General features: G+C 33.7%; 8 protein-coding genes across 10 annotated transcripts; 4 read left to right on the top strand and 4 right to left on the bottom strand.

Annotated features, from left to right (window-relative positions):
* The first annotated feature begins 58 nt into the window (after positions 1-58).
* Positions 59-4,729, top strand: LOC132699737 (L-xylulose reductase-like). The gene is made up of 6 exons (XM_060666607.1): positions 59-1,064; positions 1,933-2,013; positions 2,071-2,242; positions 3,117-3,235; positions 3,328-3,526; positions 4,528-4,729. The coding sequence occupies exons 1-6, from the start codon at positions 1,013-1,015 to the stop codon at positions 4,637-4,639; spliced, it is 735 nt and encodes a 244-aa protein (XP_060522590.1). The 5' UTR covers positions 59-1,012; the 3' UTR covers positions 4,640-4,729.
* A 179-nt stretch (positions 4,730-4,908) lies between these two features.
* Positions 4,909-5,789, top strand: LOC132700074 (uncharacterized). The gene is made up of 3 exons (XM_060667192.1): positions 4,909-5,125; positions 5,186-5,636; positions 5,696-5,789. The coding sequence occupies exons 1-3, from the start codon at positions 4,909-4,911 to the stop codon at positions 5,787-5,789; spliced, it is 762 nt and encodes a 253-aa protein (XP_060523175.1).
* A 15-nt stretch (positions 5,790-5,804) lies between these two features.
* LOC132699492 (large ribosomal subunit protein eL38) lies at positions 5,805-6,607 on the bottom strand. Its single transcript, XM_060666241.1, has 4 exons — positions 6,499-6,607; positions 6,305-6,330; positions 6,067-6,250; positions 5,805-5,876 (listed from the first exon to the last, which is right to left on the bottom strand). Exons 2-4 carry the CDS (start codon positions 6,305-6,307, stop codon positions 5,851-5,853), a joined length of 213 nt encoding a protein of 70 aa, XP_060522224.1. The 5' UTR covers positions 6,308-6,330; positions 6,499-6,607; the 3' UTR covers positions 5,805-5,850.
* A 780-nt stretch (positions 6,608-7,387) lies between these two features.
* LOC132699080 (lipid droplet-associated hydrolase-like) lies at positions 7,388-9,101 on the bottom strand. Its single transcript, XM_060665550.1, has 3 exons — positions 8,508-9,101; positions 8,260-8,444; positions 7,388-8,199 (listed from the first exon to the last, which is right to left on the bottom strand). The coding sequence occupies exons 1-3, from the start codon at positions 8,728-8,730 to the stop codon at positions 7,570-7,572; spliced, it is 1,038 nt and encodes a 345-aa protein (XP_060521533.1). The 5' UTR covers positions 8,731-9,101; the 3' UTR covers positions 7,388-7,569.
* A 754-nt stretch (positions 9,102-9,855) lies between these two features.
* LOC132699082 (lipid droplet-associated hydrolase-like) lies at positions 9,856-11,348 on the bottom strand. Of its 3 annotated transcripts, XM_060665553.1 has the most exons (4): positions 11,222-11,348; positions 10,821-11,148; positions 10,574-10,758; positions 9,856-10,519 (listed from the first exon to the last, which is right to left on the bottom strand). In XM_060665553.1, the coding sequence occupies exons 2-4, from the start codon at positions 10,930-10,932 to the stop codon at positions 9,911-9,913; spliced, it is 906 nt and encodes a 301-aa protein (XP_060521536.1). In that variant the 5' UTR covers positions 10,933-11,148; positions 11,222-11,348; the 3' UTR covers positions 9,856-9,910. The 3 variants fall into 3 exon arrangements, with proteins under 3 accessions (XP_060521536.1, XP_060521535.1, XP_060521537.1); XM_060665552.1 differs by lacking the exon at positions 11,222-11,348 and having other exon boundaries at positions 10,821-11,211; XM_060665554.1 differs by lacking the exon at positions 11,222-11,348 and having other exon boundaries at positions 10,390-10,528; positions 10,821-11,211.
* Positions 11,349-11,852: 504 nt separating this feature from the next.
* LOC132699079 (enoyl-[acyl-carrier-protein] reductase, mitochondrial) lies at positions 11,853-13,220 on the top strand. The gene has a single exon (XM_060665549.1). It carries the CDS (start codon positions 12,003-12,005, stop codon positions 13,089-13,091), a length of 1,089 nt encoding a protein of 362 aa, XP_060521532.1. The 5' UTR covers positions 11,853-12,002; the 3' UTR covers positions 13,092-13,220.
* A 119-nt stretch (positions 13,221-13,339) lies between these two features.
* Positions 13,340-19,615, bottom strand: LOC132699081 (protein OSCP1). The gene is made up of 5 exons (XM_060665551.1): positions 19,405-19,615; positions 17,196-17,386; positions 15,103-15,288; positions 14,473-14,746; positions 13,340-13,963 (listed from the first exon to the last, which is right to left on the bottom strand). Exons 1-5 carry the CDS (start codon positions 19,514-19,516, stop codon positions 13,740-13,742), a joined length of 987 nt encoding a protein of 328 aa, XP_060521534.1. The 5' UTR covers positions 19,517-19,615; the 3' UTR covers positions 13,340-13,739.
* Positions 19,492-22,584, top strand: LOC132700073 (SET and MYND domain-containing protein 4-like). Its single transcript, XM_060667191.1, has 7 exons — positions 19,492-19,632; positions 20,005-20,200; positions 20,920-21,085; positions 21,137-21,684; positions 21,739-21,943; positions 21,995-22,179; positions 22,260-22,584. The coding sequence occupies exons 1-7, from the start codon at positions 19,611-19,613 to the stop codon at positions 22,582-22,584; spliced, it is 1,647 nt and encodes a 548-aa protein (XP_060523174.1). The 5' UTR covers positions 19,492-19,610.
* Positions 22,585-22,996: the final 412 nt, after the last annotated feature.

Here is a 22,996-nt window from a genome sequence, read left to right as displayed (position 1 = left end):
GTAGCAGTGGTGGTTTCACAACTTATACTCTTTATCTAAGTTTTTTCGCATTCGTTGTCTCCTCGATGTTCTATCCTGTGAAATTTTGCTTTCCCAGCATTCTTTTTCCAACTCTTTCTTTCCTTTTTTGTTTTTATTTGTTAATAATATTATTCTCATTTACTTTGACCTCTATTGTCATTCGAAAGTTTTCCAAAGAGGTAGATAAATGACTGCACAATGGTGCCTGCCTGGTAAACACTAGTTTTTATGTTGATCATTTGGTAGTAATGTCAGTCTGAATGGTGGGATTGCCCGAGAGTTGGAACCAGAATTGAACGACGATGGTCGTATCAGGTTAAAAGCTACACTCACAGAATCGTATCTATAGCATTCTGTGAGCTTCCACATTGTTCAGGACTTATTGTTTTGCTGCTTCCACGTTTTCGTTGTTAGGGAGTCTACTTCTGGTCCCACTGTTTTGCCAGTATGGTATCTTAGTCGATAGTAATGTTCAGGGCGGTTTTAAATTATTCAGCTCATTTTTTGATGATGTCTTGTTCTGCCTCATCTCTCAAAAATCCAGGTGTTTTGAAGGTTTATAATTTCTAGTGTCACTGTCGATTTTCTTAACTTGTTCGCCCATATAACTTAACTCTTTGCCATTAGTATATTTCTTGTTAAAGTTCTTTCCCTATTAGTACTATTAATTCTGGTTTTTCAGCTGTTGGTTTCGCTATACTACAGTGTAGTAGAATAATATAAACAAAAAGTTTGAACCGTTGAAAACTAGAATTTCTATAAATTAACTCGCTTCGACTAAAGGTTCCAGTTATGAGTATTATTATCCCGTTGTAATCCCCTGTTTCAAAACAATTAGGCTAGTGTCGTTTAAAATTAAAATAAAACAGAAAACTCTTCTATCGCAGCCATTATCACTTATCTCAAATTTAAACAAAATTGTTTGCAGTACGCGAACCATTCAAATAAGGTTTGTTTGTAGCAAAACTTGAACGTTACGGATTGAAAAAGTATGGACATTTCTTTTAGCGGAAAACGTGCCCTTGTTACCGGTGCTGGATCCGGTAAGTCACTGTTCGTTTTAAATATTCATTAGTGTTGAACGATACTGATAGAAAAAACCAAAGATATACCACTATTCGGTATCATTTTAAAGGAAATTTAGTTTAATTCACTATTCTGTTACCTAAATCTATCGAGACAAGCCCAATATCTTTGCTTTCGCCAATTGCAGTCAAAATTTCAGCTTTTCGTGGGCTCAAGTGGCAGGTAAGGTAAACTTTCAGTAGTATATTTTAAAACTTGTTGTCTCCCAGCCTATTTTGGTAATTAGCATCAAGTAGATTTCAGGATGAATTGAACATAATAAATTTAGAATATCTGATCCTAAATCTAACAATAAAAAATCAAATTTAAAAAAGAAGTATAACGATGACTCGTATTTTGAACATTTGGTGTTATTGTATTCTGAACTTAAATAAAAAAAATTAAATGTAGATGAATTTCATATAAAATACTAAATAACTATGAATTCTCAAACTGCAATTCAATTCAATTCACATATAAGTACCAAATTTGGAATGGAACACCGTGTACTTTATTTTGCATGGAAATCCTTCACATAAAATAAGGGTATAATAAAGATAGTGCAAAATGATATTTAAGTATTCAAGGTATTTGAGTATGGCTCTTACAAAATCTTAATCTTTTTTTTCCATATGAAAATTTAAAACAGAACTAATATTTAATAGATATGATGAGACTGACGTTAACCAAAATCTTTAAAAGAACCCCGTGCTTAACTAATCTTTATTGATTTGTAAATTTGAAGGTGCGGTACCATGATATAGACTTAAAATAAAATATTTCATAGCGTACTAAACAAGATTCAAGATAATGTCTCCGTAGTAATTTAATAATTCCCAATAAAAGGAATTGGTCGTGGTGTTGCTATTCGTCTTCTAAAAGGCGGCGCCAAAGTCATTGCTCTCGACAAAAACGCGGAGGCTTTGGGTGCGTAACATTAATTTTCCAAATGTTGCCAAGGAGTTCAGTTCCATTCATTTTCAGCTACGTTAAGACAAGAGTTTCCGTTAATCGAAACAGTACAAGCCGATTTAACGGACTGGGATGCTAGCAAAACAGCCATCAAATTAGTTTTACCGATCGACCTTTTAGTCAACAATGCAGGGATTGCTACAGTAGATCCGGTAACTGACGTTACTGCAGAAAAATTCGACAGGTAGTTTCAGCACAGTAATATTTGTTTTCATTCAATTTACCGATTCTATTTCCTATTTCTCCAAAGTGTGTTTCAAAAATGTAAGTAGACTAACGATAACCCTTTTCCCAATTTGGCACATATTCAAAATAAAATACAATACAAAATTTCTTCATTCAGAAGAACCTATGAAAAATTTTCAAGAGTCTGAAAGATAAAAAGATATAAGATTAAAAGATGTAAGATGTAAAAAAAATCTTAATACATATTCCAAAAATTCCTTATAATTCTATTTTTAAAAAGTTTTTCTTCTGTTATTGATGGACTGTATTGTCTTTCTATATTGCAGATTTGAACTCATCTTCAGCATGTTTTTTTCTCAAAAAAATCAAAAACAAATGAATAATTGGGAATGTGGCGTGTTCCTTTGGTGATTTTTTTAACTGATTCTCTATTGTGCTTTTTTATTAATTTTATTTACTTAAAAATTAATATTTTTAATTAATTTAATATGATCTATTACCTCATAAATGGAGTCTAAGTAAATATAAAATAAACAAAATAGTATTTGAGCCTTAGGGAAGCAAAAATATATTCTAGAAAAAGCTTGAAATAAAAATTTTATATATAAAATGTTGCATAAACCATCATGCTTCATGCTGCCACCAATTATCTTTTCTTTTTTTCATGTTCGTATTAAAAAGAAGAGTAATCAAAGTGCAATACAGAAATCCCGTTTTTGTTGGAAAAGATAGCGAATGTTGATATTCTTAAGACTGTAATATCCACCAGATTTTGAAAGAATACAAAATACACCACTTTTTATCCCAAAAAATTATTCTATAGTGTTCTTGGTCTACCCTTTTCACGACCTGTAAGTTACATTTACTTTCAGCACATTTCATGTAAACGTAAGGTCGCTGTTTCTTGTCAGCCAAACGGTGGTAGAGGATCTTTTAAACCGGAAAAGTACTGGAGCCATTGTTAACACGTCTTCCCAAGCTGCTAGAGCAGGTACCTACATAGATTTTAAACATACCATTATTACCATTACTAAAATTACTTCAAAATGTGTGACAAAATTGTTAACAATTCATTCCGTTTAGGGCTTTTGCATCGAACGCTCTACTGTTCTTCAAAGGGGGCCGTAGATGCTTTCACGCGAGCTCTAGCGATAGAACTTGGACCGCATAACATCCGAGTTAACGCTGTCAATCCAACTGTGGTTTTGACCGAATTGGGTAAACAGATATGGTCCGAACCTGCCAAGAAAGAATGGATGCTGTCTAAAATACCATTGAATAGGTATGGAAGAATTTTTGTACTGCGCATACATAGAAAGTAGACCATTGGACTCTTTGATTTTTTATATGTTGTTCCATGTTCTGATTTGACGTCACCTTGATCGTTTTTATAAACATTGCAGTCAAAATTTGAGTTTTCTAGATATCTAAATACAGCGGAAATAATAATTTAAATTGGCGTCGGTTTCAGGGAAACATTAAGAAAATGTATTTATATTAAATAAATATTTTGCAAAAATTATTGAAGTGATTCGGAACAGAAAATAGAACACCATAGATCTCTCAAAAGTCAAAATTGTTCCTACTTTTCTACAAGCAACAACACTGCTGCTATACTGATAGAGAGTAACAACCCATATGCCTAAATTTTCAGCAAACTAATTTTTCCAAAACATCCAGTGTTCTACCCGGTGGCAAAGTGTTCTTCAATGATTGTTAGGTTGTGATATGAAAAAATAATGATAGTTTGCTTTATAAGCTCTACAAAATGGAAATTGATCAATTATTTTAGAAACCGCTGGAAAAGGGATTTTATTTAATATTTCATATTTTTGGATAACTTTAACAATTAAAAATATTTAAAAAATGCAAAACTGGAAAAACCCAATATGGAGTCTATCAAATAAGTTAATGGTGGTTTAAGAAAAACGAAATACCCTACGAGATTGCTGACTTCGCCAAAAAGTTTCATTGAAAATTTTCCAAGAAAATTTTAGTTTCTACGCTAAATTTCTGAAAGTATCAAAGATATACTCTCGTAATCATCGATACATAATTTTGCGCTAATCTCTCAGTGATGAGAGTCGAATTTCATAACACTCAGTATACTTAAGGAAACAAAAAAAATGATTAAGCTTAAAAGAAAAATCCTGTTCAATTAAAAATAATTACATAAACGTCATTAATTTTTGAGTGTAGAATATAATATTCGTCACAGGTCGCATATCATTAAGGAACACGCCGGGTGCAAATAAAATAACCGATATGAATGATTGTTCTCAGGTTTGCGGAGATTGAAGACGTCGAAAACGCTATAGTGTTTTTGTTAAGCGACAACGCAGCTATGATTACTGGAACCTGTCTGCCAATTGATGGGGGATTTTTGGCTTGTTGAAGTGACGTGACTTGTATTGGGAGTACTTAATACATACATATTTCTTGTGAAACACTGCAATGTATTAATGTTTTAGAAATATAGCTTAAAACTGGAGAATAGTGTGTAGATGTTAATTAACAAAGAATTCGCTAAATTAAATTAAACTATACTATAGCGATATACCCGACATAGTAGGATATTCAAAAGAACACAAGTTTATTCATAATCTGGTTACTAAATGGCAGATTTAAAAATACCTACTGACTGACACTGACAACTACTTTAAAATGTGTACTTGTCCTAATTATATATTAAGTGCCTATATCTTAAGGTTCCTGCTCAATAGTATTTTTATAATCTTTAAAGTATCCCAAGCCACTGTAGATTTAAATGCCGCCCAGTTACAATATTTAGCCAATCACTTAACTCCGGAAGAATGTAGAAGATTGGTGGCTTCAGCTCATTTTAAAATTATTCAAGCTCCAAAAATTTTAGATCAAGCAGGTATTTGATGATCTATATTTTTTGCAATTTTTGCACACTTTTAATCGGAATAAATTTAAGAAAGGAAAATGCCAAAAGATATTTCATGCATTGAACATCTTTACCATTGGAATTCAGAAGAGGGTTTGGGTAAAGGTGAAAGTCATGCATTTTTGACACACAGACTGAGACAAATGGGAAAATACCAATTAGCAGAATGGTTAGGTAAAACTGTATTTCAAGAAATTGGAAGGGATTTGGAAAAAAGTGTTAAAGAAGGATTGGATACATTTCTAGAGGAAAGGTACATAGTCGCCATGCAAGTTCTTAATTCTGGATTTTTGCTGTATTGCAGGGTAACAGATCAAACTTTTATAACTATACAAACACTACATCCGAAAATTGAAGATCCAACTACATATACTAATTTCGATTCATTTTTGTATATGATTGCCATAGCAATTATATTAACTATTTTTGGATTATGTATAAAAATTATGTATGATAAAATTAAGGAAAATATTAAAAGACGGTATAATAAAACATTCTAGTTCTATACTTGGAAACATTTGTTATTAAGCTTATTTCTAGGAGACTAACAAAATCAAAAATTTATGAAGAGATAGAAACCGAATCATCAGGATCAGAGTCTGAAGACAGATTTGATATAAGGACTTACACATGAGGAATAAAGCACCGGTTACTTAATTAACATTTATATTAAGTTAAAAGTCAAATACATTGTTTTATTTCACTTCTTTCACTTGTAAACCTGAAATTAAAATGTGTAACTATTAATATCTCTTTGAAGTATATTAAATCAAAAAATTATTCTATTAGATTTGTAAATTTGGTTTGATTATATAACATACAGTTACATACATACAACAAAAAGTTAATTATAATAGTAATAGATGAAGATTGTTGTAGTTAATAAAAGTCTACAAAAATAAAGATCTAACCTGGAGGCAAAGATTGCTTTAGTTTCTCTGCTTTTTCCTTATCAGTTATCACCAATGTGTACAAAAACCTGGAACACCTGACCTTAAATTTGGTGTTGTCGGGATTTTTCTTTATCTTGACGGATTTTGCATCTTTCCTTCTGGCCGTCAAAAGGAATTCTTTAATTTCGGTGATTTCCCGCGGCTAAAAATAACTTGTTCAAAGGATATTCTCCAAAGAATTTAAATTAAAACTTACCATTATCCCACTCGCTCGAAGGTACGCTAAAAAAGAAATAGAAAATATCAACTTCAAGTTTTCTGTGGGTGAAAATACACCAACTACTATAAAATACAGATTTTTCGGTTCGCATATATGCCATTAATTCCATTATAATTCTCGAAATCAGACGGATGATCGAGGATTATTAGAAAATTTTTATTATAACCTACCTTCTTAATGACAACAAAGTTCAAAGGAACTCAATTGAGGTTGCCCTCACAGATAAACAGTAATTTTAGTGAGTCAAAAGAAATCACAGACAGCAAAAAAAAGTTTTTCGGTATATTGCGTTCGAGAAGAAACTCCGAAAAAGTTGACTCCGGAGAGTGTAGAGTAACCAAATATAGAAGAGGAAAAAAAAATATGTGATTGTAGGAGTAATTAAAATAATCATGGCCAACATTTTATAAGTGGTAATAACTTAGGTTTGTGTCCCAACTTACGAGGCGGCCAATGATTCTAGTAACTTGGCTATGAAAGAAAACAAGAAGAACTTACAAAAAAATTGTAATTGAAATAATGGGATTTTGTGGTGGAGCATTGCACACGACGGTTTAACCTCCGTTCGCTCCCGATAGAATCCCTTGTTTTTGTCCTCAAAAGTTTGATATCGGTTTCCACTGTGTGGATTTAGTGTTTTTAGTGTTCAGTGCATGTTTTAAAGTGATAATCGTCGTCGGCCCCGTCGTTTTTCCCCGTTCACGCCGGTATGGAGGCCGGATGGGCCCGGATGGTCCGCGGTGGAAGCGGGGGGAAGCCGATTTTTTATTGGTATCGGTCAGAATCTTTTTTTGCTAGCTGAGCAAATTATTGGTTATTTTTCTTCTTTGTACGTGGTGGTCGTTGACCAGAAGCGAAGATCCTCGACGGAAGTCGGCAATGGGCGAATGATCCTAGCAGTCGAGCCCAACATTTTTTTGTGAAACGCATACTTGAACTTGAATTTGAATTGAAATAATAGTTTTATCTTTCGACCACTTCATTGTGTAGCTGGTGGATTGAGCAAAGTCTAGTATAATAGTAATTTTGTGTTTTATTCTAGTAACTTAAATAAAAAAAAATATGACAACATATCAATTTTATTTTTGCATCAGGTTTTAATTATTAGTTGTAAATAATTGAAAAACACAAAGTCCAATAGAAATCGGTCTATTTAAATATAAATTTTATAATGTAGGCTAGACCGTTTAACATAGCCGCGACTATTTTAAATGTATATATAATTAACACTTTTTTGTGATTTAGTTGATCGTTTGCTTATTTCTTAATTTAATCCAACCTATAACTTTTTCAGCAACATCGTCGTTATTATAGAAAACGAAAGTATGGTCGATACAGGTAACTTCTACATCAACTTCCGGAATATCTTCTTTGAGTTTAATCCAACAGTTTGGTTCAGTCCATTGGTCAAATTTACTATAAAGGAATTTAATTTTCTTAACATTTCGCTTAATAACTTCGCTGTTTCTTTCTTTCATGTAATCTAGTTTTTGAAATGCCATGAACAAAGCTCTCTTAGTGGTGCCGGGTTTAAGGAACTCTTTTATATTTTCCGCGTGTAACTTTATAGGAATATTCATTATTAACATGTATACATAAACCAATATAGTTGCTAAAAAATTTGGTAGCATAACATATATCCAAATTAAAAAACCCAGAACCGATTGGAGCGGTCTAACAAAATTATTTAAATGTTTTCCGTTTCTAGTGCTTGCCATGCCCTCTATCGTAGGGAACAACAGGTACAAATCATCAACTTTATTTTTTACTTCTGGATGGTCCAATATCTCAAGAGCTATATAGGCGCCAACTGAATGCCCTACAAGATGTACTTTGGCACCCGCTGGCACGTATTTCCTAAAGAAATCTATCTGAAAAAGTTTTAAGAAAAAAGCATAGCTAGATGTAAGGCTGGTGTTTTAATGTTTTACCTTATGTTCAATTTGTCCCTTTAAAGAGTATAAGTCCAGGTGATCTTCAAATGGCGGAAACTGTATTTTCGAATTTTTAGGAGGAAAGTTATGACCAGCATGTCCAATACACCAAACAGGTATGCCTGACTTATCAAATAACGCTTTGGCAAAGGCTTCGTAAAATCCTACCGATCCCGGGATTCCTAGTTATTGTACACATACCTCTGCTTACATTCTTAAACTCAGCTGAATATTCATCCACTCACCTAATAGGACCACAATGATTTCATTGCTCTTGTGGTGGGAGTCTTGTATCCGTCTGCCATACGTAAGAATTTTGGTTTGCACTTTGTTTGCTTCAACAAATGTTTGATACATTAATAATTCCAAACAGTATGGAGCAAAAGACGTCTCGGAATTTTCAGAAAAACATGAATTTATCAAACTTAATTTTATTAACCTGTTAAAGCAACCAGACAAACTAAACATATTTTGTAAAATCAGAGGTACACTTATATACAAAGTACAGTCACTTGGGTATAAAGTAAAGTCTAAAACAAGTTCGAATTCATATGCAGATTTAACGATATTAAATATCTAAATTACACTTTAATAGGAAACAAATTACTTTTTTCATTTTTAATTAGTCAATTTATTACATACACTAGGGTCCCATAAAAATGGTGTTGTATTGATTAGACGACCAGTTCTCATATTTATTAAAATTATATTTTAATAATTTCTCTTAAAAATTAAATTAAAAAAAAATCACTGGCAATATTTGATATTGCTGTGTGTCATGCGGTGGAAATTTATTTTCAGACTTAACAGTACATACTACAGGCTACATACAAAAGATTCTAAGAACAAGGTGTTGACAAATACTTTTTATATTAAAGTGAAATGCTGATTCAACTTTTGTAATTTGTGAAATCTAGTTATTTCGGAAATGGCCGTTAGCGACTCTTCATCTAGGATTGGTATACACTCAAAGAAATATTTTATAATGTCTTGGTATCATTTTAAATTGGTTCTCAGTTGGATTCTGTGCAGAATGTGTTCATCCCAAAAATTTGATGTCGATCTTTTTTCGTGCGATTTTGTTTCGGTGGTGCTTGGTGTTTTACGTATTGCCGGCTGCACTATTTTGACCGTTCACGCTGGTTGGATGCCAGTTTTCTTTGGAATAGGTCAAAGAACAAATATTGGTAATATTTTTTCTTTAAGAAAAAATTTCTCGATGGATGTCGGTAATGGGCGAATGACCGTAGTAGTTTTGCTTATCTGTGAAAAGTTTTTTCTCTGGTTCTCAGATGATTGGTTATTAAGTTTCAACTCGCATCTTCCACGAGAGAAAACAAAGCTAATGAGATGCATTATTGAAGTGTAGTTTTTTTGCCAGGTTAAGGGTCCATTGACTAATAATTTTAATAAAGTTTATGAATGAAACTGCAAACTAATGATGTATGTTAAATGACTAATGGAATAAGTAAAACCTGATTGAACAATTTACATAAACACAAGTACTGCAACAATCAAAATATATCGTATGTAAATGGTTCTTTAATATCTCCTGTTTCATCGCCTCCAAATCAGTCATGAAAATTTAATCCATTTCAATTTCAACAGTGATTTATTTCCAAAAGTGCTGCTTTTAAAGCAAATGAGCCTACTTCTTCAGCCAGTCTGCTAATTTGCATGCAACCTCTGTACTCTGATTAAAAACAAATGCATGCTCGAAAGAAGAAACTTCACAGTTGACTTCCGGAATGTCAGCTTTAAGGTTTTCCCAGCAAGCTGGTTCAGTCCAATTATCTGATTGGCCATAACAGAACTTTACTTTCTTGACATTTCTTCTGATGACATCATTATTCCTTTCCTCAACAAAATCCATTTCTTCAATTCCCAAGAAAAGCACCCTTTTCACTATACCTGGTTTGAGAAATTGCTTTATATTTTCAACATGTAATTGTCTAGGAATATTTGCAATGAACATGTAAATATATAGCAAAAATGTTGCTAGACAATCAGGAAGATTTGTAAATATCCAAGTTAAAAACACTACAAACCATACAATAGGTCTAATAAATGTGTTTAAAAATTTGCCATTTTTAGTTTTGGCTATGTGTTCAATGGCTGGAAAAATCAAGAAAACATCCTTAATTTTAGTCTTGACTTCTGGATGTTCCAGAATTTCCAATGCCATATAAGCACCTACAGAATGACCTATGAGGTGTACTTGAGCATTTTCCGGAACATATTTTCGAAAAAAATCTACCTAAAATTCCTGATACAGACTTTCCTTTAAATTATTTCTAATCACAAATTTTACCTTGTGTTCAATTTGACCTTTTAGACTATACAATTCTTTGTTATCAGAAAATTTGGGCAGTTTGGTAAAAGAGTTTTCAGTGGGAAAATTATGACCAGCATGCCCAACACACCATACAGGAATATTGGATTGTTGATATAAAGTTTTGCCAAATGTTTCGTAAAATCCTACTGTACCAGGATTTCCTAAAAAGTTAAAATTCTATTTCTACCGCTAAGTTCTGTAAGGAATTGTCACGTTAACGTACCCACTATTAGGATCACGACTTCATTGGTTCCCTGTTGGGACTCCTCAATCCATCTGCCCCAGGTAAGGATTTTTGTTCGCACTTTATTTAATTCAACAAATGCCTGCTGCATTTTTTCCTAAGCAATTTAACATGAATGCAAAATTATTGGAATCACCGCTAATTTCGAATTGAAAAACACTTATAGATAAAACTGCAAAATAACAGATCGTTTAACATTTTAACCTTTGAATGATACTTTTCCAGTTGATAAAAAATTAATTATCTTGCTATTTGCCCCTATAACCAGAACTACAATCACATCCTAGCAGTCGAATCTGGCATAAAACTGTAAAAGAAAAATTCTGTGACACGATCAACAACTCGGACCACAAACAAATCACATATCAGAGTTTACTTACCAGAGATAAAATATTGAAATTTTACTGTTCAGAACACCTTTTTTCAATCTATTGTTAGCCATTATAGGTATATATAATTTTTTAATATATGTCATTGGATTATACTGAATCAATCATATCAATGTCGATAAGTAACGGTTAGTTAATTCACGATAGACGTCGAAAATGAAATAATGAGCCCCGCAACCGTGTTCACGTATAATAAATTGAATATAAAGATTCCTTGGGGGAGAGGTGGAGATTCTATAGTGAGCATTAAACATGGTGTTTTGAAAAAAAATCGAGTCCATTTTAAGTGAGCATGTTGAAGATTTAAAGGTTCGGTTTTAACTAACAATCAATATGGCCACTGACAGATCGACGATACGTAACTGCAGTATTTTCTCGAAATATGTCCAGACTCCATTAAATCTTGTTGCACAAAAGGGTCTGTGGATATCGAAAGAAACTGGCGCATAGTACAAGTTAATATGTGAAATTTTTACGAAAACATCAGTACCGCCTGTACTGTAGCCATTTTTAGCGTCCTAAGACTACTTACTATATTGCTGTTAAACAGAGACTTGTTGAGTGTCTGTGACCAAATTAAAAAATTCCTTTAAGAACGCTTATAATGGGTTAGTGTCCTTTGTATTTGGCCTACATAAAAAGCAAAGAGGGAGAGAGAGAGAGAGAGAGATTCTTTGGTCTTTAGAAGTAAAAATGAAGAAGATATTCCAATATCCTTAATCTAACCTTTCTCTCTTGTGTTTGCATTTATTAAAAAATATTTATCTAAAATATGTCTTTTAATATGAAATCGATTTTTCTGCTATTTCAATATCGTGTCCCTGCGATGCCGTCGATTAGGTATAACAGTAACAGCGCTGTAAAATTGATTTACTCCGAATATGGGGATCCTCTGAAAGTTTTAAACAGAGTCCCATATGAGGTACCAACACCGCAAGCAAATGAAGTTGTCGTAAAGATGTTGGCTGCTCCAGTGAATCCCGCTGATATAAACACGATACAGGGAAAATATCCCTCAAGACCAAAGTTACCAGCAGTACCAGGCAATGAAGGTGTTGGTCAAGTAATTTATGTAGGAGACGAAGTGAAGGATGTCTCAGAAGGAGATCATGTTGTGCCTTTAACGACCAATTTGGGAACCTGGAGAAGCCATTTAGTTCTACATAAAAATAATGTTTTTAAAATACCCAAGAAACTTGGTTTAATTGAGGCTGCAACCTTGACAGTAAATCCTTGTACAGCTTACAGAATGCTAAGGGATTTCACTCTTTTGAAACCTGGAGACACAGTTATACAAAATGGAGCCAACTCTGCTTGTGGGCAAAATGTGATTCAAATTTGTCATTCATGGGGTATAAAGACTGTAAATGTTATTAGAGATAGGCCTAATGTAGAAGAATTGAAGAAATTTTTAACAAATTTAGGTGGAACTCATATTTTGACTGAAGAAGAGTTGCGTCAAACGGATATTTTTTCTAGTGGTAAATTAGGTAAACCAAAGTTAGCTTTAAATTGTGTGGGAGGTAAAAATGCTTTAGATTGTATGAGACAGTTAGATAATGGTGGTATCATAGTAACTTATGGTGGAATGTCTAGGGAACCTGTAACAGTTCCCACTTCTGCCTTGATATTTAAAGACCTTCAAGTACGGGGTTTTTGGATGACTAGATGGGTAAAAGAAAATGTGGATAGTGTGGAGAGATTTGAAATGTTTTCTGAACTAATTTCACTTATGATGCATGATGAGTTACGAGGTCCTGTTCATAAGCTTGTTAGTTTTGATAATTATAAAGAAGCAGTAGAAAATGCTCTCAATTTAACAGGAATGACTGGTAAAAAGTATATATTTTTATTTGACTAGAAATAATTAATTTTATTAATTTTGTTAATTGTATTTTTGTATAAGAATGTTATTAGTTACCACAATATGCCATTATTTTCAATGTTACCAATATTGTTTTTAATTTTTGCAGAATAAAAGTTAGTTCTCAAAATATCAGTAGAATTAGATTAGTTTACCTATCATTCCATTATTACTTGTCCTTCTCCACTGTTTTTGTCGATTAGGAGTACCAAAAAATGTATAAAACTGACTATTCTCATGTGTGTATTATGATTTTGAAACAATGAACATCTGTGTAACAATATACATACAAAAATGAACAGCAGAATAGAGATTTACATTCACTTCCTGAGAAAAATGTAGAAGAGACCAGCATAGTATTTTTTTATAACTAAAATCCGGAATAAGGATTTTTTCGTGAGTTACAGTGATTACGATTATGACACAATACATGAAATGTACTCTTTTTGGGTTAAAGAGTAAATTCCATTGCATTTTTATATTTTTTGTGGCGTGTTTTTCAAAAATAGTTGATAAAACACCAAGAGAAGAAGGGTATACAAGCATACCAACGCGGTAACTCTGGAAAAAACCTTAAAAAAACAGTATTTTGGCAGAGGCCCTTAAATTTTGATGGTTCACTAAAGTGTCATAGACAAAATTCCCTTAAACAATGGATTGGGTGTCATCATTTGCGATCATATCCAGCAATTCATCTTTAAGACTGGTGTCTTCCAACTGATCACCTCTTATATTCAAATCATGAACCAGATCTTGCAATTTTTCGTGTTCGTTGATATCAACATTGATACTATCGAATCTTCTTAGTTTAGTGCTCGGGTTGTTGTTTAGTTTTTCGTCGTTTAGTAGTCTTGAGACGTTGCTGTTGCCTGAAACATGCCAGTTTTCGTTCGTGACGACAAAGCTCAAAGATTGAAGCGAAAGTAATCTAACAAGCCAACGTCAACACGGGGAAACCCCAAGAAACATTTTCGCAGTTTACAGATATTGGAAAAACTTTACAGAGTTTTTTTTTAATTGTCCAGCCAGGCCAAAACAACAAACCATAAAGCTTTCACATGTGTTGTAACATCAAAAAACCAAATCGTTAAATAATAAAAGTAAATAAGTTAATCGATAGATTGTAGTTTCTTACAAATGATTAAGAAAGGGGTTCGGACTTTAAGCTATAAGCAAGACAAAAAAAAAGGATATTATTTCTGTTTAATCCTGTTTAAAATTTAATCGCGTGTTGATTAATTTATAAATAGTTTATTGAATGGGGACTCACAGGGTTTTGGGACAAAGGACATGATTTAGATGCAAGCGCAGTATCTTACCAAATGATTGATTTTTCTAAACGAATAGTACCTGCATAAGCTTATCGATACCTACGCACCTTCCATACTACCACTGCTTAGTTTTCTCTGGCCCCCAAGCACCTCGTCGACAAAACAATTTAATTCGTTGACATTCTTATTGAGATCGCTAACCGTTGTGGTGGTGGGATTTCTGTTTTCCAAAATTTTACCATTTTGAGTGGCTTGGTATATGTTTTCACCCAGATTTTCCAGCATTTTCTTCGCCAAAGGATCGAGGTTGTTTACGACGAAATCACCGTCCATGTTCTGAAGACCCATTCTGAGTAGTAGGGATACCCTGATGTGGAAATCCTAAATCGCATGGATAATTGCGTGTTTTAATTTTGCTTCTAAATGTTCAGAGATAGAGTTTCTTAAATGTTACAAGTTTGTTGAACTAGATATTTAATAAGACACAAAGCGAAAACAATTCAAGAATGCGAAAACGTGCTGCTTACTCGCCCCTTTATTTTTCACCGAGCCATATTTGCCTCAATATAATATAAGCCCTTCTATTGAAACACTTTTAAAAGACAACTTTCTCGTTTTAAATATTTAAAAAACATTATAAATGGCTGAATGTATCTTTACGTTATTTGTTCTTTAATCTTTATTTAAAAGAATATTGTGTTTTTATTATTGTGCCTTATCATATAAATTATGCTCACCTTACACCAGTATTGAATATCTTCGTAGAGCAAAGATTTTTCATCGTCACTGAGTACTTTGCCAAAATTTGAAATTATATTTTGCACCCTATGAAGCTGAAGTTGCGTTTCTTCGCTCGCTACGAACGTTTCGATTTCGTAGAGATGGCGTAGAGTGATTTCCACGATCTCTGATGACATATCGATCTGAAAATTGAAGTGACCTGTATGAAAATGTCTCCAGTGCGCAAAATAAAAAACCGGATTTAGAATATCGAATTTGAATACGAAAAATCGATTATTAATTTTTGAGTTTTTATTTTAAAAAATCAAATTTCTCCGTTAATCGAAAGCATTTTTTAAAAATAAAAATGCAAATACGCGGAAAAAAAAAGCAGGAATATTTTCGACCGAAATCAATATTTTTTGATCTTGCTTACCTTACCTTAAAAAAGTAATGTGTTTGTTTTTAATTGGATTTTTTTTATCCCTCCAGTACGTAATATAGGACCGGATGTTGTCGATAATTTATGTAATTTATTGAAAAACTGTAATAAGCGTTGTTTATGGAACTTTTTGGTCATATTACTTTAAAAAACAGTCTCAAGATTTTGTATGTATGTATTAATCGTTTGCTTTATTTTTCAGTTAGTTATACGTACTAGATCCATTAAAAACAGAAAAGGTAATACCAAACACTTGGGAGACTTTTTGTGGCCCCCATTCTCCCTTAAATTTCCTATTTTGGATTTTTTTTATGAAGAAAAAAAAAGTTATTTTATTAAAAATATTTACTGCATTAATTATAAAGGAATAAATTAGAAAACAACAACGAACGAATTTTTAAATGTGTTGATTTTCAAAATTAGATGCAATATTGCCACATTTTTATTGTTAAATGGAGTGTAGAGACTGCTCCTATTTTAATGATTGTTTTCGAAAAAAAATGTTAGCCTGTGAAATGTTATGAGAATCATAACCTATATGAGCGACTTGAAATAAGTGACCTACATAGACCCATAAATAGAGGAAATTCCCAAGAATTATATTAAAATCGATAAATTCACGTTGTCATTAAAAAAAACCATTAACTAAAGTAGTGTACCTACATAATATTATTGCGGTGCTAAATTTAGAGAAGTAATATTGATAAGCAACATTTGACGCTCAGAACTATTGTATCGATGAAGTTATAAATATATAATTATAGCAACATATGTTTTCCATTTTAATTTTCCATATATATTTCAAAATAATCTGTGAAATCACCTATTAACTATCCGTAAAAGTACCATTTATTATACTTAATAATGGTTGAGAACAGGTTGCCTGTATAGGGTTTTCTCAAAGTACATAAAATACAAAATGGCCGTCTTCATTCAATTTCAATAAATATAAATATATAATTATAAATACAAAATAAATATAAATATATAATTATATATAGAGTGTTCCAAAAAAATGCACCATTACCTAAATTTCTTTATTAAGAACGAGAGTGTTTAAATTTATCAAATTGAAATGGACTAGGAAAAAGACACCAGTTGAGCTTGTGCCACGTTATTTTTTATTTTATTTATTATACGCTGTGCTTTATTAGAGGTTTGACAAAAGAAATGGCTGGAAATTATTTTCAAAGAAATGATGAAAGAGTATCAACTATTTTTTTGATGTATTTCATTAATCATTATGGAAAATCGAATGCATTGATCAATCAATTCTTTTGCTAAACAGCACAACATTGTTAACATTTTCAGCTTTCCCTAATGACACTAACAGGTTAGTTGAAACTTATTTTGGTGTATAGGTATCCCAGCTTGCAAGGCGGCGTTAAATTGACGTGATAAATTGGGCATCCACTACGACAATTTGACCACGATATTCATGTAAAAATGACGTGATTTGGACGTGAATATGTCACATCAAGACGTATACAAAAGAATTTGAAAGAAACGAGAAAAACAGTTTTTTTTTTGAAAATTGCCATACATAAAAATAAAATAAATTTCAATATCTAACAAATTTCACTTTATGGGATAATGAAACAAGGGTTCATATTTACGTCAAATTTACGTGAGTCTGCTAGCTGGGAAGTTCAGTACCGAGCGACTTACCTGCCACTTGAACACCATGGTGATCAAGTCCCACAATTTTGACATGCTGATGGCGTCAAGTCGCATTGCCGACGACTGAGTGATGTTTTCAATAATTTCACGGACCGATTCGTGGGAATATGTCGCTTGAGGTCTCGTGAGTGCTGCTATAAGCGACTTTGAAGTTAATCCTGAGACGAGGTCTTCTAATACTGTTACCGAAAAAATTGAACGGTGAACAAGGTATTCTAGTATATGCGCGGATATTAAACAACCTTTTTGATTGTAGTTAATACTATTGAGAATCGATAAGATTTCGATAGAGATATAGATATATGTAGATAAGAATAGACGACATGCAAGGGTATTGCTAAAGTGGCATCATATGTAAACAAAGCATCATATGATCCCACCGCAAAAAATTAAAAAAATCCTTGAAAATTGCATTTTGGCTCGAATTGCTCTTGTAACGTGGTTTTTTGTGGGAGGGGTTTGAAATGTTTTATAAATATATGAGAGATAGTGTAATTTCTAATAGCTATCCTGTATATCTTACCATTTAAAATTTTTGATCTAGGTAAACGAGTTATTAATAATAGATGCGAACCCTAAAATCTATTTTTAAACCGACGACCTATAAGGAGCTCTTATTTTAAGCACTCAATTGAATTTTTCTCATTCATTCGATTCTAATTAAACATCGTTCTTGTAAAAAAGTTGTTTTTTTTTGCTTTGCGTGTTTGTAAGCCACGGGGCATCGAGTAGGGACTATATTACGAACGAGGGACGATAAAAATAGATTTTGCATGTTTGACTTCAAAAGGTAACATTATGCAGATACCTATTTGTAGATATAGGGCGTTCTTTATATTTTTTTAGAACAAAGAGTTTCACGTTTTAATAGAACTTTATTTTGTCTCACAACGGAAATACAAATAATTTTCGTCCTTAATGAAAAAAATTGTTTTGTTGCGTTGCTTCAATGGTTGAATGTCAACATTTCACGACGATTATTCGTAGTAGCAATGTAGCCACATTTAATAGTACATGAGTATATTTGGCACGAGCATACGTGTCGTATACCATACTTTTTCTATTACCGTTAGTTTTTGGGTACATTTTTCCAAAAAACCACTAATACATTCACTGACCTGACCGTTAGAATTGACAAACGTCAAAATTCAAGCCGTGAGGTAATATCTCCGAAAACATCCGTTTGCTCCCAAACCCGTACGGTAATATCCCAGAAATGTCCGAAGTGACTCGGATCCGTGAAACTCACGTATACGCATGCTAGATAGGTATTTTTTCTACCCCCGTCTGCAAAATACCTAATTACACACCGATCTAGCGTGCGGGAGGCGTCACTTTACCACGACAGTTTCGTTTTCCACGAATCCGAGCCACTTCGGACATTTCCGGGATTTTAGTGCACGATTTTGGGAGCAATCGGATATTTTCGGAGATATTTCCCAAGCCCAGTGAATGCATGAACCCAAGAATTGACGGTCGTAGAGAAAGTATAGTATGCAACACGTTCGGTAAACTTTTTAAGTCACTCGTTCATTAAACGCTCGCTCTACTGCGTTCCGCTCGTGCCAAATAAACTCGTGCAGTTTACCGCAGTTGTTGCATAATATACTATTACAGAAGGGAGTTGGGAAAAAACATTTGACACCACTATTCCAAGCGATTTAAATCTTCTTGATCTAAAATCCTTTCTGCCCTTCCCCAAAATGTACGATCGTCAACGAATTTGGCGAACTCTTGTAGGAATCTCGTTCGGGCGGGTTAAAACAAGAAAGGTGTGTAAGAAGTAAATATGGTTCAACGGGCCAGCCCTTAGACGTAATCAACAAGTCTCTTCAATATTTGTTTTTAAAGCCAATCCATTAACCATCAATCGAGTAGCGATTAGGCATTAGATTATAATTCAATAAACATATTATGATAAATTTAAATGAAAATCTCGTTGCTTTGGACATTCAAAATTGGCGTAATTTTTTCGGCGCTTTTTGCAACCAATGACAAAATGGGATAGGAAAGTTCCAAGGCTATGTGGTTTTGCTTGAAAATAAACTTCGTGTAATCCAAGGTTCCTAATAAAATTAATTCATATGAACTCGAATATAGAATTCTGCGGTGCGGAACAAAACGAGATTTAACGCTGTGCTTTAAATTAGGCGCCGAGTGCAAGTGAACAACGTGCTGATAGCGACCAAAATATCACCTAGTGTGGATCGTTCCTCAGCCACGTTTTGTGCCTGCAACCGTTGAGCTATCACGTATATCATTTCCGAGCCCAGGTTGAGCACCAAAAAAGGCGCCACATAGCTGGACATGTCTAATGTCTATCTACAACTAATGTCTACAAGTGCCGTCATAAAATTGTTTGAATCGATTTGAGTATTTTTGCGAAGCTAGCCCAACGACGGCATGCCTTGCGATACAAATAAAGGTGAGTGTTGCCACATTTAAACCAAATTACTGATAGCTAAGAAATTTGTTGTTCTTGAACATCATGTGCATACCGAATATAGTAATTTTTAAGTGTTGTCTCAAAGTGTACGTATATGTAATTATTGACCGCAAACGCGTCTTTACAGCGTGTAACAATGGAAAGTTGAAGTTTTTAATAACTGATGCCCGTCAGCCACCAACAACAAGTAAAACTCGATTTTCTGTAATGATTTTTTTTATGGTAATGTGCCCGCCCAATGCTGGTACAATCCATAACAATCCCAAACTTTATCTACTTTTTATTGACTCGTGTTGTACGACTTTCTGATTTTTCCGCACATTGATTTGACAACGTGTTGTACACTTTTAGACGGTAGGGATATTAGTCAGCGTTTGTTGCGGCGTCTGGTGGAGAGGAGCGAAGTTACCACTGTGTCGGAAACTTTCGCTGCATTGGAAACCAATTCGGACAGAGTTAATTTGGCGCTTGATTTGTTGAAGGAGAACGCTGTCTTTCCACAATTCTTGGTAGATGGCAAAAGCAGTGAGTTGAGTGTCGAATATAGGTAAGGTAGGAGTCTTTTGCATAAACTATTTCAAATAAAAAAAGTTGATTTCCTTATTTCCCGTTAAGATAAAAATTACTTATACTTACATCCTTTTGTTTGTGTCAAAGTTTTGCATTGATTTGTGCTTCAAATTCGACTTCAGAATTGCCCGCCTCCCTGTTTTGTGTCAATTGAACTTGATATATTTTTCAAAAATGTGATAGTAATATTTTGCATATAATTTTATATAAATTCACTATACCTAATAGTTATTTCTTTAATGTGTTTTCTTCAAATCTAAAATCTTAATTTAGTTAGCCAGTTTCCAACAACACGAAGTTGGTGTTTTTTCTATAAATAACTACTCTTTTACTCCTTTTTAGGCGACGTAATCTTTGCGAGCATACTTATAAAAACCTATTTCATCCAATCATGCAAAATTCATATCTTACAAGCTTCCAAGTTTCATGCCCAACTTACTAATACATTTAAACTGTGACTTTTTCGTTCAATGATAATGAAGAATTATTACAGCTTCCTTTGATTTTAAAATTTCATTACTTACATGAACTTTTACCCAATTTATGGATCATGAATTAATTTTCTACGTACCTACAATCAGCTCTTAAATTCGGCCCCACTTTTTATTCCTCAACACCATTCAGAAACAGACTTTAGTACCAGCAATTTGAGAAAAGTTTTGAGAAAAAATCTTGACCGTTTCTATTATAATGCAGGCAAAAAGGAAACCAAGCCTTTAAAAGAAAACTCTCCGTCGAAGCATTGGAGTTCTATACCAAAAGTATATTATTTTCGCCTGGCAGCAGCGAAAATTTGGCTTTAGCTTACGCCAACAGATCTGCGGTGTTGTTCGAAAATCGGTTGTACGAAGAGTGTATTGCAGTAAGTAATATTGATCGGGTGTGTCATTTCCAATAAGATTTCCCATTGCAGGACATAAATCGAGCATTGAAATCTGGTTATCCCGAAAAGCTCAAGGCAAAAATCGAAACTCGAATGGAAAAGGCAAAATCACTTAAACCCGCACAATTCAAGGTCGAATTCTGCACGCCCGCTCCAAATATTTCAAAAGAATTCGAAAATTCCCGCATTCAATGCGCGTCATCGGCAATAGCTATAAAAAATTCCCCTTCACAAGGAAGGCACGTTGTTGCGACGAGAGATATAGATCCCGGTGAAATATTAGCCGTCGAAACTCCATTTTGCTCTTTCTTGGTAGACGATTTTTATACTAATTGTCACCAGTGCTTAAAACTTTGTTACAATTTGGTGCCTTGCGAATGGTGCACTCAAGCTTTATTTTGCAGCGAAGAATGCGAAAATTTGGCATTAAAATATCACGCCTATGAGTGTCCTATTTTAAAATCTTTGAAATCACTGCGGATGGGTAAGCTCGAACTTCTTCCTATGAGAATTGCTCTGCTCGTTGGAGATGGTGTTCCAAATCCCGTCGAAAACGATGAAGTGTATAGAAGTGATAGGTAATAAACTGATAACTGGTTATTCCTGGCTGAAAATTGTTGCGCTGTTATTAGGTACGCAGAAATTCACGGGTTGGTGTCCAATACGACCAGTAGGACCGTAGCCGACCTTTTTAAAAGAGCAGTGAACGCTGCAGTTATTTATCATCTAGTCGAAAATCATTCGAAGTTCTTTATATTAAAGAGCAGCAATGTTCGCAATGTGTTTAAGGAATTGGTTCTGCTGCACATGCAAACCGGACCATGCAATTTTCACCAAGTAAAACGAAGATGTCGGGCAATATCCCGTACTGCTTATTGGTTTTTGTAGATCACTCAGCCCTGCTTCGGTGGTGATTTGACCGATAAAGAAATAGGAGCCGGAGCGTTTTCATTTTTGAGTTTGTTTAATCACTCGTGTTCTCCAAACGTATCCCGATATTGCCATCAAACGACCATAGTGATTGTTGCCATAGACAGCATCAAAACTGATGAACAATGTTATGACAATTATGGGTAAGCCTAAAGTGAAGTGTAGGATTCTAAGCCCATATGCCATGGGAACATTCAGGTAACAAGGTGTTAAAATCTTTTAGATTTCATCATGCGGTTATGAAAAGAAGTGATCGGCAATCGCAACTAAGATCGCAATACTTTTTCGACTGTAGATGCGTGGCGTGTGAACAAGATTTTCCCCTTTATGAGTACTTGCCTGTTTTGAGAGGTTCCGTTCAATTGTCCCAGTCGGATATGAAGAAACTACATAAATGCGATACTCGAGAGGCCAGAAGAATATTGAACGAGACCTTGCCCAAGATAAAGACCTTGGGCGCAGAGAAGCCGAACAAAAATCTGGCAGAGTTGCAAGAAGTTGTTAAGCGGTGTTATTCTATTTTCACTACTATTAAGAGACCCTTTTAAAAACCATTATTTGTTTTTTTATATGGCCCTTAAAACTGAATCATGACACTCTATTTGCGATTACATTCGCTGGTGGCACTTTATTAGATACATCAAAATATTATCCCATTTTGTAGATGTGTCGCAGTTAAATTCAATTTGGAATTGTATTGGCATTTATGGTCCAATTGCGTTTAGAACTCCATTAGGAAAGTAACAAGAAATGATGTTATTACAAATTAAATAATTTATTTCCTAATTGAAAAACCCGCAAGCAATTTCCAACCAGTAACTTCCTGCGGCAAAAGAACGCGCCGTTGCCAATTTTCCTAAAAGAATGTTCACATGTTAACCACCAATAGCTGAAACCTTAACAATTTTCGAAAAATCTAAATTATTAGCTACCTATCAGTTCTTTTATTATTATCATTTT

The sequence above is a fragment of the Cylas formicarius genome, unplaced genomic scaffold (assembly GCF_029955315.1).
Source record: "Cylas formicarius isolate icCylForm1 unplaced genomic scaffold, icCylForm1.1 PGA_scaffold_3__17_contigs__length_32017465, whole genome shotgun sequence".
NCBI classification, from domain to species: Eukaryota; Metazoa; Arthropoda; class Insecta; order Coleoptera; family Brentidae; genus Cylas; species Cylas formicarius.
This window is presented reverse-complemented; position numbering and strand designations above follow the sequence as displayed.

Bases quoted from the DNA above. Each gene is read 5' to 3' on its own strand.
- LOC132699737 (XM_060666607.1), top strand. From the start codon at position 1,013: ATGGACATTTCTTTTAGCGGAAAACGTGCCCTTGTTACCGGTGCTGGA. The intron at 2,014-2,070 runs GTGCGTAACATT...ATTCATTTTCAG, and splicing joins CAAAAACGCGGAGGCTTTGG to CTACGTTAAGACAAGAGTTT. The intron at 3,527-4,527 runs GTATGGAAGAAT...GATTGTTCTCAG, and splicing joins TCTAAAATACCATTGAATAG to GTTTGCGGAGATTGAAGACG.
- LOC132700074 (XM_060667192.1), top strand. From the start codon at position 4,909: ATGTGTACTTGTCCTAATTATATATTAAGTGCCTATATCTTAAGGTTC. The intron at 5,126-5,185 runs GTATTTGATGAT...AATAAATTTAAG, and splicing joins AAAAATTTTAGATCAAGCAG to AAAGGAAAATGCCAAAAGAT. The intron at 5,637-5,695 runs GTATAATAAAAC...GCTTATTTCTAG, and splicing joins AAGGAAAATATTAAAAGACG to GAGACTAACAAAATCAAAAA.
- LOC132699492 (XM_060666241.1), bottom strand. The intron at 5,877-6,066 runs GTTAGATCTTTA...TTTTAATTTCAG, and splicing joins AAAGCAATCTTTGCCTCCAG to GTTTACAAGTGAAAGAAGTG.
- LOC132699080 (XM_060665550.1), bottom strand. From the start codon at position 8,730: ATGTTTAGTTTGTCTGGTTGCTTTAACAGGTTAATAAAATTAAGTTTG. The intron at 8,445-8,507 runs GTGAGTGGATGA...TACAATAACTAG, and splicing joins AATCATTGTGGTCCTATTAG to GAATCCCGGGATCGGTAGGA. The intron at 8,200-8,259 runs GTAAAACATTAA...AAACTTTTTCAG, and splicing joins AGGGACAAATTGAACATAAG to ATAGATTTCTTTAGGAAATA.
- LOC132699082 (XM_060665553.1), bottom strand. From the start codon at position 10,932: ATGCAGCAGGCATTTGTTGAATTAAATAAAGTGCGAACAAAAATCCTT. The intron at 10,759-10,820 runs GTACGTTAACGT...TTAACTTTTTAG, and splicing joins AGTCGTGATCCTAATAGTGG to GAAATCCTGGTACAGTAGGA. The intron at 10,520-10,573 runs GTAAAATTTGTG...CAGGAATTTTAG, and splicing joins AAGGTCAAATTGAACACAAG to GTAGATTTTTTTCGAAAATA.
- LOC132699079 (XM_060665549.1), top strand. From the start codon at position 12,003: ATGTCTTTTAATATGAAATCGATTTTTCTGCTATTTCAATATCGTGTC.
- LOC132699081 (XM_060665551.1), bottom strand. From the start codon at position 19,516: ATGTCCAGCTATGTGGCGCCTTTTTTGGTGCTCAACCTGGGCTCGGAA. The intron at 17,387-19,404 runs GTGATATTTTGG...TTTCGGTAACAG, and splicing joins TGAGGAACGATCCACACTAG to TATTAGAAGACCTCGTCTCA. The intron at 13,964-14,472 runs GTGCGTAGGTAT...GGCATGTTTCAG, and splicing joins AAGCAGTGGTAGTATGGAAG to GCAACAGCAACGTCTCAAGA.
- LOC132700073 (XM_060667191.1), top strand. From the start codon at position 19,611: ATGCCTTGCGATACAAATAAAG. The intron at 21,685-21,738 runs GTAATAAACTGA...CGCTGTTATTAG, and splicing joins GAAGTGTATAGAAGTGATAG to GTACGCAGAAATTCACGGGT. The intron at 21,944-21,994 runs GTAAAACGAAGA...TGGTTTTTGTAG, and splicing joins GACCATGCAATTTTCACCAA to ATCACTCAGCCCTGCTTCGG.